The sequence below is a fragment of the Balaenoptera physalus genome (assembly GCF_965194825.1).
Source record: "Balaenoptera physalus genome assembly, chromosome: 1".
In the NCBI taxonomy this organism is placed as follows: domain Eukaryota; kingdom Metazoa; phylum Chordata; class Mammalia; order Artiodactyla; family Balaenopteridae; genus Balaenoptera; species Balaenoptera physalus.
Window position 1 is genome coordinate 97,225,681 of NC_138882.1, and position 17,877 is coordinate 97,243,557.

Here is a 17,877-nt window from a genome sequence, read left to right on the forward strand (position 1 = left end):
CTATTCAAAAGGAGTAATGTAGATGACCATAACCCTAACTCCGTACCTGTTTATTTATTATTTTAAAGTAGTCAGTACATTTGTGCTTCAAACCCTGGGACAAAATCAGTCATATATTAATAAATAAAAATAGTGTATTTAGGTTTTAGAGAGTCTACTTTGGATTACAGAAAATAATGTTTATAGATTATAGTCTAGATTATAATCTGGAATTCTACTGAACAAAATTCTCCTGTGTAGTGTAAAGGACTTCAAAGGACACAGTCTCTAACTTCCCTTTCTTCACTATTACTTCAGATTTTTATGTCCTTTCTAAAATGTGAAGAAAATTAGTATTTAGAAATCATGCCAAAATAAAAAATTTCAAATAACAAAGACAGGAATTTGGTAATTTGGCAGAATTGTGTTGAGTCCACGTCTAGGTTTTGAATTTTTTTATCCATAGTTTTTCTTTTGAATGCTCGTATTTTATTCCCTTTCTTCTTCTCTCTGAATCTTTTCTTCCTGAAGATACTTGCAGTTTTAAATTTAATTTTGACACTGTGGAATAAAGTTTTTAATACAAGACAGTGTTATTATTAAAACTGATGAAACAGTTCTTGGTGACCAAAAATTGTGACCTTAAAAAGCAAATTGTGGGAGTTCCCTGGTGGTCTAGTGGTTAGGACTCAGCACTTTCACTGCTGTGGCCCGGGTTCAATCACTGGTCGGGGAACTGAGATCCCGTAAGCCAAGTGGCATGGCCAAAAATATATAAATAAACAAACAAACAAATAAATAAAAGAAATTGTGAGAAATCATAACCGGCAATTAAGCTCAAAGTTTAATCACATTCAACAAGTATTACATTAGCTGTTCCAACTGAACCTTACTGCATCAAACAGCTCTAGTATCACGGAGTATGTATGTAAATTTAAGTGTAAATATTCTGAGATTAATTAACCTTTAATTTTTTTTTACTCTTAATTCAGAAAAAAATTTGTGAAATTCATGCCATGGAGCATTTCTATTTAACCTCAGAACCCAGATTGTTTCCTTTGAACTGAGTTGTTATAGCTTCTATTAACTCAAATGGAAATTTTAGAAATCTTGGAGATATTTTTATTATCCTACCTTCATCATACGTAGCTGAAATGCTCTGGGACAGGTAGTCTTCATTTTCAGATGGTGGTATAGTTTTATGGAATTATTTTGCAAATCCTCAGTTTCATATGTACCCTGAATTTAGAATGAGCTCTCCTAAGATGAGACTGGATGCCTCAGGACTTATTTAACTGACTCATTTTATGCAAATCCCCTTCTCCATCATTTTTTAAAAATTTCTTATTGAAGTATAGTTGATTTTCAATATTGTGTTTCAGGTCTATAGCAAAGTGATTCATATACTGTGTGTATGTGTGTGTGTATATATGTATATACATATATATATATATATATATATATATATATATATATATATATATATACACTTTTTCAGATTCTTTTCCATTATAGGTTATTACAAGATACTGAATATAGTTCCCTATGCTATACAGTAAGTCCTTGTTTATCTATTCCCTTCTCCTTCTTTACAAAAGAAAGACTACGTCACTCATCTCTGTTCTTACCCTGGTGTGCTGTTCCATGCTATAAAAATCTTTGGGGAACAATCCAAATAAAGGGAAAAACCCAGAATGCATAGCTCCAGAGAGAGAATTTTGAAGGAGACAGGAATAGGTTGTAACAGGAATGTTTTTCAACTCACTGCTTTGAATTTGTAGGGAAGGAAAACTTTTCCCTTCTTACCTTCTAAGCTCTGTGGTTGGTCTAATAATTAAATAATAAATAAATTGACATAAGGCAGATTAACATCAGAAAAACAGTTAATTTCATACATATGCAAGCCCACAAAAATATAACACTTGAGACTTCCCTGGTGGCGCAGTGGTTAAGAACCTGCCTCCCAATGCAGGGGACACGGGTTTGACCCCTGGTCCAGGAAGATCCCACATGCCGTGGAGCAACTAAGCCTGTGCACCACAACTACTGAGCCTGTGCTCTAGAGCCTGCAAGCCACAACTACTGAGCCCACGTGTCACAACTAATGAAGCCCGCGTGCCTAGAGCCTGTGCTCCGCAACAAGAGAAGCCACCGCAACAAAGAGTAGCCCCCACTTGGAGCAACTAGAGAAAGGCTGTGTGCAGCAACGAAGACCCAATGCAGCCAAAACTAAAAAAGATAAATAAATAAATAAATTTATTGAAAAAAATATGACACTCAAAGAAGTAACCTACGCAGGAAGCTTTTATACCTTTTAGACAAGGAAATAATATATCTGTGAAGAATTGACAAGAGAAAGCATTTGGGCTTGGGTGGCATATTAGTGAAGAAGTAACAAGGTTTGTTTATACAGCCTTCTCGGCCCTAAACTCACTATCTCTGATAATAAGGATGCCTGCTATCCTCCTGGTACTGGGAGGGTAACTTTCGAATGGGAGATTTCCTGCTATTGGGGACAAAGGAGGTCAGAGTGTCCATCTTGTACCGGCTGTTGCTTAAGTTACTTTAATTCAAAATAAACAATATACCAAATAGCATATTTTGGGGTGACATATTCTATTCCCTTTCAAATTCAAATGAGGTCACACCTTTTCTGATAGTGAGGACTGGCCAGTTATATAGTGGCCATTTTCCATAAACTGAATGAGCCCAAGTGCCAAGGTTTGTTTGTTTGTTTTGTTTGTTTGTTTGTTTTTATTTATGGCTGTGTTGGGTCTTCGTTTCTGTGCGAGGGCTTTCTCTAGTTGTGGCAAGCGGGGGCCACTCTTCATCGCGGTGCGCGGGCCTCTCACTATCGCGGCCTCTCTTGTTGCGGAGCACAGGCTCCAGACGCGCAGGCTCCGTAATTGCAGCTCACGGGCCCAGTTGCTCTGCGGCATGTGGGATCTTCCCAGACCAGGGCACGAACCCGTGTCCCCTGCATTGGCAGGCAGATTCTCAACCACTGCGCCACCAGGGAAGCCCAAGTGCCAAGGTTTTGACAATGATATATTTAACGCACATATAACACAATATACAATATGCCAGAAATTACATGTTTGCAACTATCAAACTTATACAGTTTAGTAGTCAATGTGTAAGGAAGTACAGTTTCCAAAGTTCATTTTGGGGCAAAATGGTTGAAGACCACAGGCTTGGGAGCCACTTGTACACACACTTAGTTCCTTTCAAAGTAAATCTAAGAGATTAAGAGAGGATATAATGGTATAATTTAGGACATTATATCAGCAAAGAATTTTGCTTGATTTTTTTTTCTTTCTTACACCAAATGTGATTCTTATAAAAAGCCTGTAGTTGTGGAAGAGAATTAATTTGGTAGCTCTATCTAAAAGACCCCAGGCAAAGGACATTATGGGATGTGACAGTATTTTCCTGAGCAAAAACAGAAACTAAGCTAGGGACCAAATTCCTGCATCAGAACCAACCAGGACCAACAGAGACCTTTACCAAGGATGAATCATGCTTTGGGAGATGAGGGCCCAGTGGCATTGGGGAAACTTTGAAATGGCTCTTACATCAATCATATCTCTTCTGCAGGTGAAATTTACTATATGTCCTATACTCACTCGAGGACTTTCACTTATCCTTGTTTGTCTCCGTCAGTGAATGGGAATGGGCGGAAAATTGTATTTCTAATAATTTCATGGTATAATCTTACCCATTCTGATGAACAGTCAAAATAAACGGAAATCTCTGAAGGAGATGAATCTGTAATTGCTACCAGGCCATAGAGTAATGGTGCTTTCATGTTCTGATTTGATTCCATCAATTTCTGGGCTTGAGCAGCTACTTAGAAAGTTGTAAATGTTAGGAGGAGATATCTGGGCTATTTGTGCCAAATCAGTTTAAAGGACTTGAAACAATCTGATTGTGTCTGAGCTCCTGTAAACAGGACTATCCTAGTGGAACTTGCTGGCCTTGGTCATATCCCAGTCCTGTTTATCTGACCAGGAGACCCTGGGGAAGTTTGGAACAAGGCCAGAGCCTCTTAAGGAACATTGTTGAAGAAGTCTCAGATCCTTCTGGAGGAACAGGAGGAGTCTGAAAAGTTTGCCCAGGCTCCTGCTTTTTGTGGTGGCATTGCCTTGGGGTGTGTGTGTGTATCTGTTTAAATGAGATTACAAAATATGTCTTAGATATTTGTGTTCATGTGTACATATTATTAGGGATAACTAGTTCTGTAGGAGAAATTTTCGTATCTTGTATTTGTTTTTACTTGACAATCTAAAATAGATAAAGTATTTTCTGGATATTGTGGATGACCATTGTTTTAAAAGGAAAGTACTTTGCATTTGTATTTGATTAAAATTAATACAGGTACCAAATAGTATGGATTTAATGATGCAGGCTAGTGAAGAATATGGATGAATACTTAATATTTAAATGATGGGTTTATACAAATGTAGACCAGATGATTTTATGGCATACTCTAAACTATGTAAAAACAAATTCAATATTAGTTTTGAGAAAAAGTATATAATAGGATAAGCATATTCACTATGACAGCACTAATCTGATCACAGCATTAATTTATAATTAATTATAAATTACAATTATATAATTATAAATTAATGTTTGTAGGGCTTTTGTTTAGTATTACTATATCTAATATGTACATATGTAAGTAGCATTACAAATAAAATAATTTTATCAACCCAGCGATCCAGAAGAATTTTTATCTTTCCTCTTTTAAAAAGGGTCTGTACATTAAAGTACATGTGTTTTGGAACCAGACTCACTTGAATTTGGATATGGGCTCTACTGTTTAACAACTTTAGGCACATCTTCACCAATTAAATGGGGCTTCATTTAATTTTCCAAATAATATATTTGCCTGGTATCTGCCAGAACCTATTCTAGATAATGGAAGTATATCATTGAACACAATAGATGTGGTGTCTGCTCACAAGAGCATACACAGTTTAATGGGAGAGCCGGGCAAACAAATTATACTACAATGTAGGTGTTATGATAGAAGTAAGACTGGGGTCCTATGGGTGCACATAGCAGAGATGACAAGCCTGCCCCTGGCAGTTCAGGAAAAATGAGACCTGAAAGACAAATAGCAGTTAGCCAAATGATGGGAGAGCCAGAACTAGGCACAAGGAACAGAAATGTGCAAAAGGCAGAGGATGAGAGAGGATGGCACTTTGAAGAAGTTCAGGTACTCCATTAAGGCTGGAGCATAGTGTGTGATGGAAATCAGGAAGAGATAAAGTTGAAGAGGCAAACAATGGTGAGATTAGAACAGGTTTTGAATGCTTTGATAAATTATTCGGAGGGTGATATATCTGGAGCCATAGAGGAATTTTAAGAAAAAGAGCAAAATGACCAGGCTTTACTTTCAGAAGATCACTTGGACTGCAGTGTGGAGAATGAAAAGGGGAGACCAAAAGGTGGAAAGTAGGGAAACCAGTTAGGAGGCTATTGCATTAACCCATGAGAGATTGGTGACCTGATCTAAGGTACAGTGGCTGTGAGGGTGGAGAGGAAGATAAATACAGAGCTATTCAGATTGATTAGATATGGGACATGAGGGCAAATGAGAGAAGGATGACCTCCAGATTCTGGACTGGCTAGCTGGAACTATGCAATTGAGTCATCACATAGATGATAAGGAAACCACTGGAACAGATAAGCTCTCAGTTTGCAGTGTTAATTTAGGGCAGCCTGTGTGTAGTACATGTTTAAGGATCCATTTTCCCTTCTGGCTATATTGGCATCTTTTATTTGTTCATCAAATATTTGTTGAGTATCTATTATTACATGCCAAAGGTCTAGAGATATATCACTATAAAAAGTCCCTGTTTTCATGCAGCTTATTTTTTGGTGTGGAGAGACTGACAACAATAAGAGGTAATGTGGTCTAGTAGTTAAAAGCACAAACTTGGGAGCCATTCTGATTACGTTTGAATCCCAGCTCTGCCATGTCCTGAATAAGTTCCTTAACCTTTCTGTTCTCCGTTTGCTCAACTCTAAATTGGGAGTAGTAATAGTACTTACTTCATAGGGTTGTTAGAGCATTAAATTAATAAAGTAAAGTGCTTAATCTAATGCCTGCTGCATAGAAAGCACTATATGAGTATTTGCTGTTATTTTATATATTCTTTTAGATAGGTACCATGGAGAAAAACAAAGCAAGGTAAGGAGTGGGAAGTGGGAGGTTGATCTAGGATGATCCAGAAAAGGCTCCCTGATATGGGAACATTTGAACAAAGATTTAATTGAAGTGATATCTGGGTTAACAAAATTCTAGGCAGTGATAACCGTAAATTCAGAAACCCTGAAGGGCAAGTGTGCTTGACATCCTTAAAGATAGTAAGAAGGCCAGTATAGCAGGAGTGGTATAAGCCAGGAGGGACAAAGGTAGGAGATGAAGTTAGGATAAATTATATAGGCCTTTGTAGCATTTAAAAACTCTGGCTTTCCAGTCTATCTGTTCTGTGACTGGACCCCAGGCTTCAGAATTAAGCATATGAAATAGATCCAGCCAGTCAAGGCTCACACAGTGATTAGACCTGACCAAACCAAGTATTTACTTAAAGCTAATTATGTTGCCAAAGTGAACATTCTGGGACTTCTGTTGCCTGGAACGAAGCTGGGATGTTATGGAATGTATGTAGGCTTGGAGTTACTGGCAGTCTTCTTGCCTCAGTGAGTTGAGGACCTACTTGAAAGTGAAATCAACACAGAAGAAAGTAGAACCACAAATAGGGAAATATCCCTGACCAGATCATTTGGTCCTTGTATCAAGCTGTGCCTAAAGCCAGAGCCACTGCCTTAGATTTCTTGGTTACATGAGCCAAAAACATCTTCTTTTTGGTCAAGTCAGATTGAGTTAAGTTTTTGGTCACTTGCCAACCTGATTAACAAAATAGGCAGAAGAAATGGAGTAACAATCAAACTGAAAAGGAGTGAATGGCCTGCAAGAAAGGAAGACAATCCAGAGAGAAGATAAAAAAGAAAGCACTTGAGAGTGCATTTTCAACAATTTGAACAATGAATGAGGAAATTAATTAATGTCCAGGCAAGGACACAAGAAGCTTGTCATATAAGCCTGGTGAAAGTATCTAGCACAAAATAGATAATTAAAAAATAGTATCTATAGTGGTAATAGCTTCCATTATCTGCCACTAAATTATAAATTCTTTGGGAGCAGGAACCATATTTCAATTTTTATTGCTTTTAGTAAACTGAAGTCACTCAGATATTTGAATTGAATTTACTTTGTGCTATGCCTTGCATACTTGGGCTAGTAATTGGGAGGTAAGCCTGGGATCAGCAGCAAAGGAAAACTAACCTTAGCTCCCACATTAAGCCAGGAATCCTGGCTAAAATCATCCAGGTCCATAGCATTCCTAGCTTCTGGGAGATGCAAATTTTTTTTCTGGAAGAAAGTGCCCTCAGTTTAGGCCTTCAAGTTTCTCAGAGATTAAGATCAACCACCTAAGTTCATAAGCATTACCAAAAGAACAACATGGAAAAATTGAGAAACACATCGTCATTAGGAGATTTCAACATACTTCTCTTCAGTTATTGATAGATGAAGCAGAAAATAGAAAACTAGTAAAGATTTAGAAGATTTGAAAAAACAAAAGTTTGATTCAACAAATAAATAATTCAACCCAACAGCTAGAAAATGTATATTCTTTTCAAGCATACATGAAATATTTTCAAAAATTAATGTACCAGCCCATAAATGCCAGTCTTATAAAATATCAAAAAATTGAATTGTACCAACCTTGTCATCTTACCACAGTGTTGTTAAGTATAAGTCAATAAAGTCAAACAAAAGATTTCCTTTGGAGAGTTAAAAACCCCTGAATAACTCTGGGTCAAAGAAGAAGGCACAATGGAAATTTTTAAAACACTTGGAACAAACAATAGTAAAAATATTGTATATAAAACTACATAGTATGCAGTAAAGGTGATAAATAGAGGGAAATTTGTAGTCTTAAATGCTCATATTAGAAAAAATTTAGGGCTAAAAATTAATCAGCTAAGTAGCCATCTTATGTTTGAAAAGGAATAGAATAAATTCCAAATATTTAGGAATACAAATGATGATAAAAAATAGTAACAGAAATCAATGAAATAAGGGGAAAGTATCATAAAATATAGATAAAACTGAGAATGTTCTTTTTTATGGGTATGCTATTAACATTTAAATTTTACCATCAATCAAGTATATGCTGGCCATATGTTCAGATTTTTGAAATAAAGATAAATGGACAGCTTTAAGGGTCCAATGTATTAAACACTGAACAATATATTCAACAATTAGAAAACATCTAGGGGGTGATATAACTAAATATACTAGCACAAGTATAGGGCCAAGCCCTGCAATTGGAGGAAAAACCTGTTCAGGATAGAGAGGTTCTTGTGAAAATGTTCTTTGAAGAAAACTTATAAGATAGATAAATTCCTGAGATTAAAGGGGGGGAAAGAAGGCACAAATATCAATGATAAAGAGGATATACCTATACCCATAAAGAGATTAAAATATAAAAATTCTATGCCAGTAATTTGAAAACTTTGACAAAATGGAAGAAGCTGTAGAAAAATACCCTAAAAAGACAGACTCAAAATGCAGTAGAAGGAATGAATAGACCTATAATTGTTAAGAAAATTGAAGGAGATGACATGAAATCTTCCAAAAAGAAAATAAAGTGCCCAAATAGTATTACCAGTAAATTCTACCAAACTTACAAAGACTAGATCATTCTAGTCTTATATAATCTCTCCCTGAGAGGAGGAAAAAAGAGAACATCTCCTAACTCACTTTATGGCTGAAATCAGAAAAGGACAATATGAGAAGGGAAAATTATATTTCCAAATACTTTATGGACACATTTCAAAAAATCCAAACAAAATATTAACAAATTTAACTTAGAAATGTATTAAAAAGATGTATATTGTGACCAAGTTGGGCATATTCTAGGAATTCAAGGGTGGTTTAACATGTAAAAGATCTATAAATGTTACTCACTACTTGTACAGATGAAAGAAGAAATGCCTTGTGAAGGTATTATGGAAAAAAAACAAAAAGCAAAACCTGAATTCAATGGTCAATGGATTTAAAATAAATTCTTAATGAACTAAGAATAAAACTTCCTAAATCTGATAATGTATCTGCCAAACTTTGGAGTAAATACTTTTCTTGATGATGAAACACTATATACATTATTTTACTTATTAAGTAAAATGAGGGTTACTTTAGCACAAGCACTGCGATACCATGAAAATCGATCTGAAAACTGAGACAGCTACTAAGTGACTAATGAGCTGGTAGCATATACAACGTGGATATGCTGGCACAGGAATGATGCACGTCCCAGGCAGGAAGGAGTGGGATGGTGTGAGATTTATCATGCTTCTCAGCACAGCATGCAATTTAAACTTATAAATTGTTTATTTCTGGAATTTTCCACTTAATATTTTCAGACCACAGTTGACCATGGGTAACTGAAACTGCAGAAAGCAAAACTGCAGATAAAGGGGGACTACTGTATACAAAAATCAATTGTAGTGGTACTTCTGGAATGGTGGAGTAAGGTCCTCTGAAATTCTGCTCTTTCATAAGAGCAATAAGAACATTGGTAAAAAAAAAAATAATCAACTTTTCAAAACTCAAAATTAACCAGAGGCTTGCAATAATCCAAAGAGAATATATTCAAGAAACAACTGAATCTCAGAACAGCAAGATTTGTGGTGGGTTTTTTTTAAATTAATTAATTAACTTATATTTTATTTTTGGCACATTGGGTCTTTGTTGCTGCACACGGGCTTTCTCTAGTTGCGGTGAGCGGGGGCTACTTTTCGTTGCAGAGCATGGGCTCTAGGCACGTGGGCTCAGTAGTTGTGGCTCAAGGACTCTATAGAGTGCAGGCTCAGTAGTTGTGGTACACGGGCTTAGTTGCCCCATAGCATGTGGGATCTTCCTGGACCAGGGCTCGAACCCGTGTCCCCTGCATTGGCAGGCAGATTCTTAACCACTGCGCCACCAGGAAAGTCTGATTTGTGGTGTTTTAACATGATCTATTCCAGTTCTCATCTCCCCAACTCTAGTAGAATTGAAACAAAAAACCTCACAATCATAGGAGCCATGAAAATCAGCAGTGTAGTAACCACTGGTGGGGGCAGAATGGTTTGGAACCTTCAAAAAAGCCTCATTCTTAGAGAATTATCATTATTCAACATGTCTGACAGTTTCCTCGAAACCCCCACTCACAGGGCTTGTCTTTCTTTGACCTGATTCAGAGCTTGCTCAGTGCAAACAGCTTTTTCCCCAGGACATCTGTTGAAAACAATCGGGGCAATTATTTGAAATCTCAGCTGCCTGAGTTGGAAAAACAATTGGGGCAAACAAAAAGCTGACCAAACACTTCAAAGCAAAAGCTAGGAAGTGAGATGTCCATAGAGGGCTTTGAAAAGCTCTGACATATTCCCAGGATGCTAGAAGGTCATGCACATGTGCACACTGTGCCCATGCTCAGGAAATACCTGAGAAGGCCTGAATCTCCCTCCTCTGACTGAACTTGAAGCTCTATACAAGCAGGAATTGAAAGCTAAGGCAGAAGTGTAAGCTGCCTGCTGGAAAATTGAAAGCATGCCTGAACATACACATAATACCCTTTGGTGAAGCCTGGGAGATATACTGATTCAAGGCATTTTATGGAAATTTTTGTCCAATCATTGGCTGATCACTAAGCTAACCAAGCAAGATTTCAATAGCCACATATGACAAAAATACAAACTTCACAGAATTTATTTAGGAAATTCATTAAACAAACAAAAGGCAATAGGAGTAGTATCAACATGAACAACCAATAGCAATAACAACTAGCCCTGGGGAGGGAGGGAATCTGATTTCCACAGTTGCCACATCGTATTATTTTTTTTTTTTAATTTATTTTTATTGGAGTATAGTTGCTTTACAATGTTGTGTTAGTTTCTACTGTACAGCAAAGTGAATCAGCTATGCGTATACATATATCCGCTCCTTTTTGGATTTCCTTCCCTTTTAAGTCACCACAGAGCACTGAGTAGAGTTCCCTGAGCTATACAGTAGGTTTTCATGAGTTACCTATTTTATACATAGTTTCAATAGTGTATATATGTCAATCCCAATCTCCCAATTCATCCCACCCCCGCTTCCTCCCTTGGTGTCCATACATTTGTTCTCTACGTCTGTGTCTCTATTTCTGTTTTGCAAATAAGATCATCTATACCATTTTTCTAGATTCCACATATATGTGTTAATATATGATATTTGTTTTTCTCTTCTGACTTACTCTGTATGACAGTCTCTAGGTCCATTCACGTCTCTACAAATGACCCAATTTTGTTCCTTCTTATGGCTGAGTAATATTCCATTGCATATATGTACCACATCTTCTTTATCCATTCCTCTGTTGATGGACATTTAGGTTGCTTCCATGTCCTGGCTATTGTAAATAGTGCTGCAATGAACATTGGGGTGCAGCCACATCATATTATTTTAAATGTCCAGTTTTCAACAACAACAACAAAAACAACAAACTATGTGACACACAAAGAAACTGGAAAGTATGGTCTATACACAGAGAGAAAAGTCATTTAATAGAAACTATCCCCAAGGAAGCCTAGACATTGGACTTACTAGACAAAGGCTTTAATTTAGGTATTATAAATTTTTTCAAAGAATTAAAGAAAACCATGTCTAAAGAACTAAAAGAAATTATGAGAACAATGTCTCACCAAATAGAGAATATTTATAAGAGATAGTTATTACCAAAAAAAAAGAGACAAATAGAAATTCTGGAGCTGAAAAGTACAATAACTGAATGAAAAATTTGTAAGAGGGGCTCAAAAGCAGACTTGAGCTGGCAGAAGAATCAGTAAACCTGAATATAGGTCAATTGAGATTATCAAATCTAAGGGAAAAAAAGAAAAATGAATGAAAAATAAATAGAACCTCAGAGACAAAGACAAAGAGAGAATCTTGAAAGCAACAAGAGAGAAGCAACTTATCACAAACCAAGTATACTCAATAAGAGTAACAGCTGATTTTTCTTTAGAGACCATAGAAGCCAGAAAGCAATGGGACAATACCCAAAGTGCTGAAAGAAAAAGACTGTCAACCCAGAATTCTATATCCAGCAAAATTATCCTTCAAAATGAAGGGGAGATTAAGACATTCCCAGATAAAAACTGAGAGAATTTGTTGCCAGCAGGCCTTCCCTACAAGAAATACCAAAGAGTGTCCTTCAGGCTGAATTGAAAGGACACTACACAGTAACTTGAATCCACATGGGAAAAAATAAAGAACACCAGTAAAGGTAACTACATAGGTAAATATACAATAAGACAGTATGAATGTATTTTTTTCTTTGTAAACACTTTTTTTCCCTTCTACCTGATTTAAAAGCAATAATTATACAGTTTTTAATGGGCTTATAGTATATAAAGATGTAATTTGTAAGACAATAGTGTGAAGGGGGAGACTGTACAGGAGCAAAGTTTTTGTATACTATTGCAATTAAATTGGTATTAAACTATACTAGACTGTTTTAAGTTAAGATGTTAATTGTAATCCACAGGACAACCACTAAGAAAATAACAAAAACATAGTAAAAGAAACAACGAGGTAATTAAAGGGGCACACCAAAAATATCTATTTAACATAAAAGAAGGCAGTGATGGAGACATAGAAAAACAAAAAAGACATAAGACAGAGAAAACAAATAGTAAAACAGCAGACCTAAGTCCTACCTTATCAGTAATTAAATTAAATGTAAATAGATTAAACACTTCAATCAAAAAGCAGTGACTGGCAAATTGGATCCAACCCTATGCTGTCTACAAGAGGCACATTATAGATTCAAAGACACAAACTGCTTTAGAGTATACAGATGAAAAAAAAAATATGCCATGCAGACAGTAACCAAAGAAACCTAGGCCAAATAGACTTTAAGACAAAATTGTTTTTAGACACAAAGACATTTTATAATGATAAAAGGTCAATCCATTATGAAGACATAACAATTATAAACATATATACACCTAACCACAGAGCCCCAAAATAGATGAAGCCAAAACTGACGGAAATAAAGAGAGAAATAGACAATTCAATAACAATAGTTGAAGATTTCAGCAGAACTTCAATAAAATAACTAGGCAGAAAATCAACCAGGAAATAGAAGACTTGAACAACCAAGTATGTACCAAGTGTAAACCAAATAAATCTAACAAACATCCATAGAACATTTTACCCAACAACAGCAGAATATACGTTCTTCTCAAGTACACAAGGAACATTTTCCAGGATAGACCATCTATTAGGCCATGAAACAAGTCTCAGTACATTTGAAAGGACTGAGTATGTTCTCTGATCATAATGAAGTAAAATCAGAAATGAACAACAAAAGAAAATTTGGCAAATGAGCAAATATGTGGAAATTAACAACACATTCCTAAATAACCAATGGTTCAAAGAATAAATTATAAAGGAAATTAGAAAACACAGTGAGATGAATGAAAACAAATTACAAAATACCAAAATTTCTGGAATACAGCTAAAACAATGCCTAGCAGGAAATTTATAGCTGTATACATCTATATTTAAAAAGAAAAAAATCTCAAATCAATAACTGAAACTTTTGGGACTTCTCTGGTGGCACAGTGGTTAAGAATCCACCTGCCAATGCAGGGGACATAGGTTTGATCCCTGGTCCAGGAAGATCCCACATGCTGCGGAGCAACTAAGCCCGTGCGCTACAACTACTGAGCCTGCTCTCTAGAGCCCACATGCCACAACTACTGAGCACACGTGCCACAACTACTGAAGCCCGCATGCCTACAGCCCGTGCTCCGCAACAAGAGAAGCCACCACAATGAGAAGCCCATGCACCACAACGAAGAGTAGCCCCCGCTCGATGCAACTAGAGAAGGCCCACATGCAGCAACGAAGACCCAGCACAACCAAAAATAAATAAAATAAAATTTAATTTAATTTAATTTCCATCCTGTTGGGAAGAAGTCTCTAAAAAAAAAATAATAATAACTGAAACTTTTACCATAAGTAACAAGAAAAAAAGGGTAAATTAAATGCAAAGTTAATAGAGGGAAGGAAATAACGAAGATTAGAACAGAAATAAATGAACTAGAAAGTACAAAAACAATAGAGAAAATCAATAAAACCAAAAGTTCGGTTCTTTGAAAAAATCAATAAATTTGACAAACTTTTAGCTAGACTAACCAAGAAAAGAGATAGAGAACTCAAATTACTAAAATCAGAACTGGAAGAGGATACATTATGTATAGTGAAGAATTAACCTTACCAATAGAGAGGTTTGGCCTTTGTCCTTGGCTACTGGGATATGATGTCTAGTCCTCTGAAAAGTCCTGCCTGATAGGACTGTCTTTGTTTGCTGGGCACTTTAGCTATATTGTCTTATTTCCAATCTCCAAAAGAACTGGAGACTAAAGTATTAGCCCCTGGTAAGGGCTCTAGTAAGGGCTGGAGACTAAAGGTCAGCACTCACGTGAGCAGTATGTGATCCAGCCCTACTAAATTCTAGACACCAAAAGCTTAGGTGAGTTTCCCTGGTTGGTGGTACTCTATATTGTCACACATTGTAAGTGGGAGAAGGTAATGCTATCCATGACCCCATGGAAAGAGTATGATCAAAAGCTCCACACTTGAACCTCTCCCAAACTCTGTGCATCTCTTCCTGTGGCTAATTTCAACCTGTGTCCTTTCCCTGTAATAAATCGTGAATATAATAGCTTACAGTGAATTCTGTGAGTCCTGTTGAATTGCTAAAACTGTTTTGGAAACCACCCCGCTCCGCACCCCCTGACCCCCGCTGCCTAAATTTGCAATTGGTGTTAGAAGTGAGGTCAATTTTGTGGGGCCTGTTCCCTCTAATTGTACTGTTGGTTAAACTCTTCATGTATCACTACTAACCTTATAGAAATAAAAAGGGATTACAAAGGAATGCTATGAACAATTGCAGACCAACAAATTAGATAACCTAAATGAAATGAACATATTTCTAGAAAGGCACAAACTATCAAATGACTCAAGAAGATATAGACAAAGATTGACATAATCATCAAAAAACTACCCATAAAGAAAACCTGAAGCCCAGATGGCTTCACTGGTGAATTCTATGAAACATTTAAAGAACTAACACCACTCTTTTACAAGTTCTTCCAAAAAACAAAAGAGGAGGGAACACTTCCCAGCTTGTTCTTTGAAGCCAGTATTACCCTGTTACCAAAACCAGACAGACATCACAAGAGAAGAAAACTGCAAACCATTATCCCTGGTAAATATGGACGTAAAAATCCTCAACAAAATATGAGCAAACAGAATCCAACAACATAAAATGGGTTATATATCATGACAAATTGGGACTTACCTCAGGAGTGAAGGAATTCATAAATGGTTCAACATATAAAAATCAGTCAAACCATACCATATTAATAGAATAAAGGCCCCAAACCACAAGATCATCTTCATAGACACATAAACAGTTTGCTACAATCCAATATCCTTCGCGATAAAAATAATCAACAACTAGGAATAGAAGGAAGCTTCTCAAACTTAATAAAGGTCATCTACAGAAACCCACAGGTAACATCATACTTAATGGTAAAATGCTGAAAACTTCCCTGTAAGGTCAGAAATAAGACAAGGATGTCCACTTTCACCACGTGTACTGGAGGTTTTACCCAAGGAAATTAGGCAATGAGAGGAAGATGTAAAACTATCACAGATGACATGATTTTGTAAATAGAAGATCCTAAGGAATCCACACACATATATACATATATATACATAAGTCTATTAGAACTGATAAATGAGTTCAGCAAATTTGCAGGCTGCAAAATTAACATACAGGGACTTCCCTGGTGGCGCAGTGGTTAAGAATCTGCCTGCCAATACAGGGGACACAGGTTCGAGCCCTGGGTCTGGGAAGATCCCATGTGCCATGGAAAAACTGAGCCCGTGCACCACAACTACTGAGCCTGCACTCTAGAGCCCATGAGCCACAACTAGAGTCCACGCACCACAACTACTGAAGCCCACGTGCCTAGAGCCCGTCCTCAGCAACAAGAGAAGCCACCGCAATGAGAAGCCTGTGCACCGCAATGAAGAGTAGCCCCTGCTCACCGCAACTAGAGAAAGCCCGCATGCAACAATGAAGACCCAACACAGCCAAAATTAATTAATTAATTAATTAATTAAATACTACTTTAAAAAAATTAACATACAGAAATCAATTGTATTTCTAGACACGAGCAATGAAAAATCCAAAAGTAAAATTAAGAAAACAGTTCAATTTATAATATCATCAAAAATAATATTCAGGAATAAAATTAATTGCTAATGGGTACAGGATTTCTTTCTGGGGTGATGAAAATGTTCTGATATTAGTGATGATAGTTGTACAGTTTTGTGAATATACTGAAAACCACTGAAATACAAACTTTAAAAGGGTGAATTTTATATGTGAATTATATCTCAGTAAAGCTATTATTTAAACAAAGCAATTGTGTCTTTATACACCAGCAACTAACAGAAAATGATTTTTTTTAATTACCATCTACAAGAGTAATGAAAGCTACCTTGGAATAAATCTAACAAAAGTTGTGCAAACCCTGGGAATTTTATAATTTTATAAAGCTTTTAGAAACTTTACTTCTATAAAAGTTTTATTTAAAAAACCTAGTCTTTTAGCTTCTTAAGCAGAACTCTTCCTAAGAGTTGTTTTTTTTTAAATCACTACAGGATCACTTTCTAAATTACATTTGAAGTGTTTAGATTAGTTAGAAGGTGAGCTATTTAAAAGTTGATTTCTATGGATAGGAAGGTAGGATTTGTATTAAAGAATAAGGAATAGTAAAATATATTATTGTCATTGTTGACCTGTACAGTATTAATACTGTACTACATCACTCCAGGTAATGTTAGGGTGGCCAGAATGAGTATGATAACATATTGTTGGAAGGTTTATTTTGACATAAAATAGAAGCTGGTTTAAGTAAATCAAAGGAGAACTTAATTTCTCTAAAGTAGACTGGTAAACCGTTTAGCTCTCAACTTCTCCCACCTGTTAGTAATTCATAATCACATTGTATTTCATTTTCTAACTATGTTTTTCACTAATGCTGGGGCTTAAGAAGAAAAGGGGAAATCTTTGGTTTAAAACTACTAGTCTCTGATATCAGGGTTCATTTTGCAGGTTTAAACAGTATTGGTCAGCCATCGTTTAGGAATCTTTCTAGTCACATATTAGTAAAAAAATACCTTAAATCTAAGCAGCTAGAGGAAAACCCAACTTTACTGAGCTAACTTTCCAGCCCGTTAAATGAGAATCTAATGTTTGAAATCACCTTTTATTTAGAAAATTGCTATATGCCTTTATTTATTTATTTAATAAATGTAAGGGATTTTATGGGAGTGCTTTGTTATTGACCTACTTGTTATGTACTATTTTAATTTCATATCCTTTAGATATTTGGATTTGAACTGCATTTTAGAATTCATCTTTACTTACAATGCCACCATCAAACGGAGGTCCAGTTGGATACACGCCCCCAGATGGAGGCTGGGGGTGGGCAGTGGTTGTTGGAGCTTTCATTTCCATTGGCTTCTCTTGTGCGTTTGGCAAATCTATTACTGTATTTTACAAAGAAATTGAAGAAATATTTAAAGCCAGCACCAGCGAAGTGTCATGGTTATCTTCCATCGCATTTGCTGTCATGTATGGTGGAGGTAAGTACTCATGACCTGCTCTTTTAACTTTCAGTGGGTAGACAAAAGCTCTGTAGTAAGTGCTTTTTGTT

General features: G+C 36.3%; 1 protein-coding gene across 3 annotated transcripts in view; it reads left to right on the forward strand.

Moving 5' to 3' along the window:
• Positions 1-17,877, forward strand: part of LOC309659507 (monocarboxylate transporter 1-like) — a 147,179-nt gene that overhangs the window by 118,453 nt on the left and 10,849 nt on the right. For 2 of the 3 annotated variants that reach the window (XM_082459364.1, XM_082459365.1), the window contains exon 2: positions 17,546-17,806. In XM_082459364.1, coding sequence (XP_082315490.1) covers positions 17,590-17,806 — 217 coding nt within the window. In that variant the 5' untranslated portion in view covers positions 17,546-17,589. Of the gene's footprint in view, positions 1-17,545; positions 17,807-17,877 lie in introns of those variants that run through there. The other variant, XM_082459366.1, reaches the window with a different exon arrangement.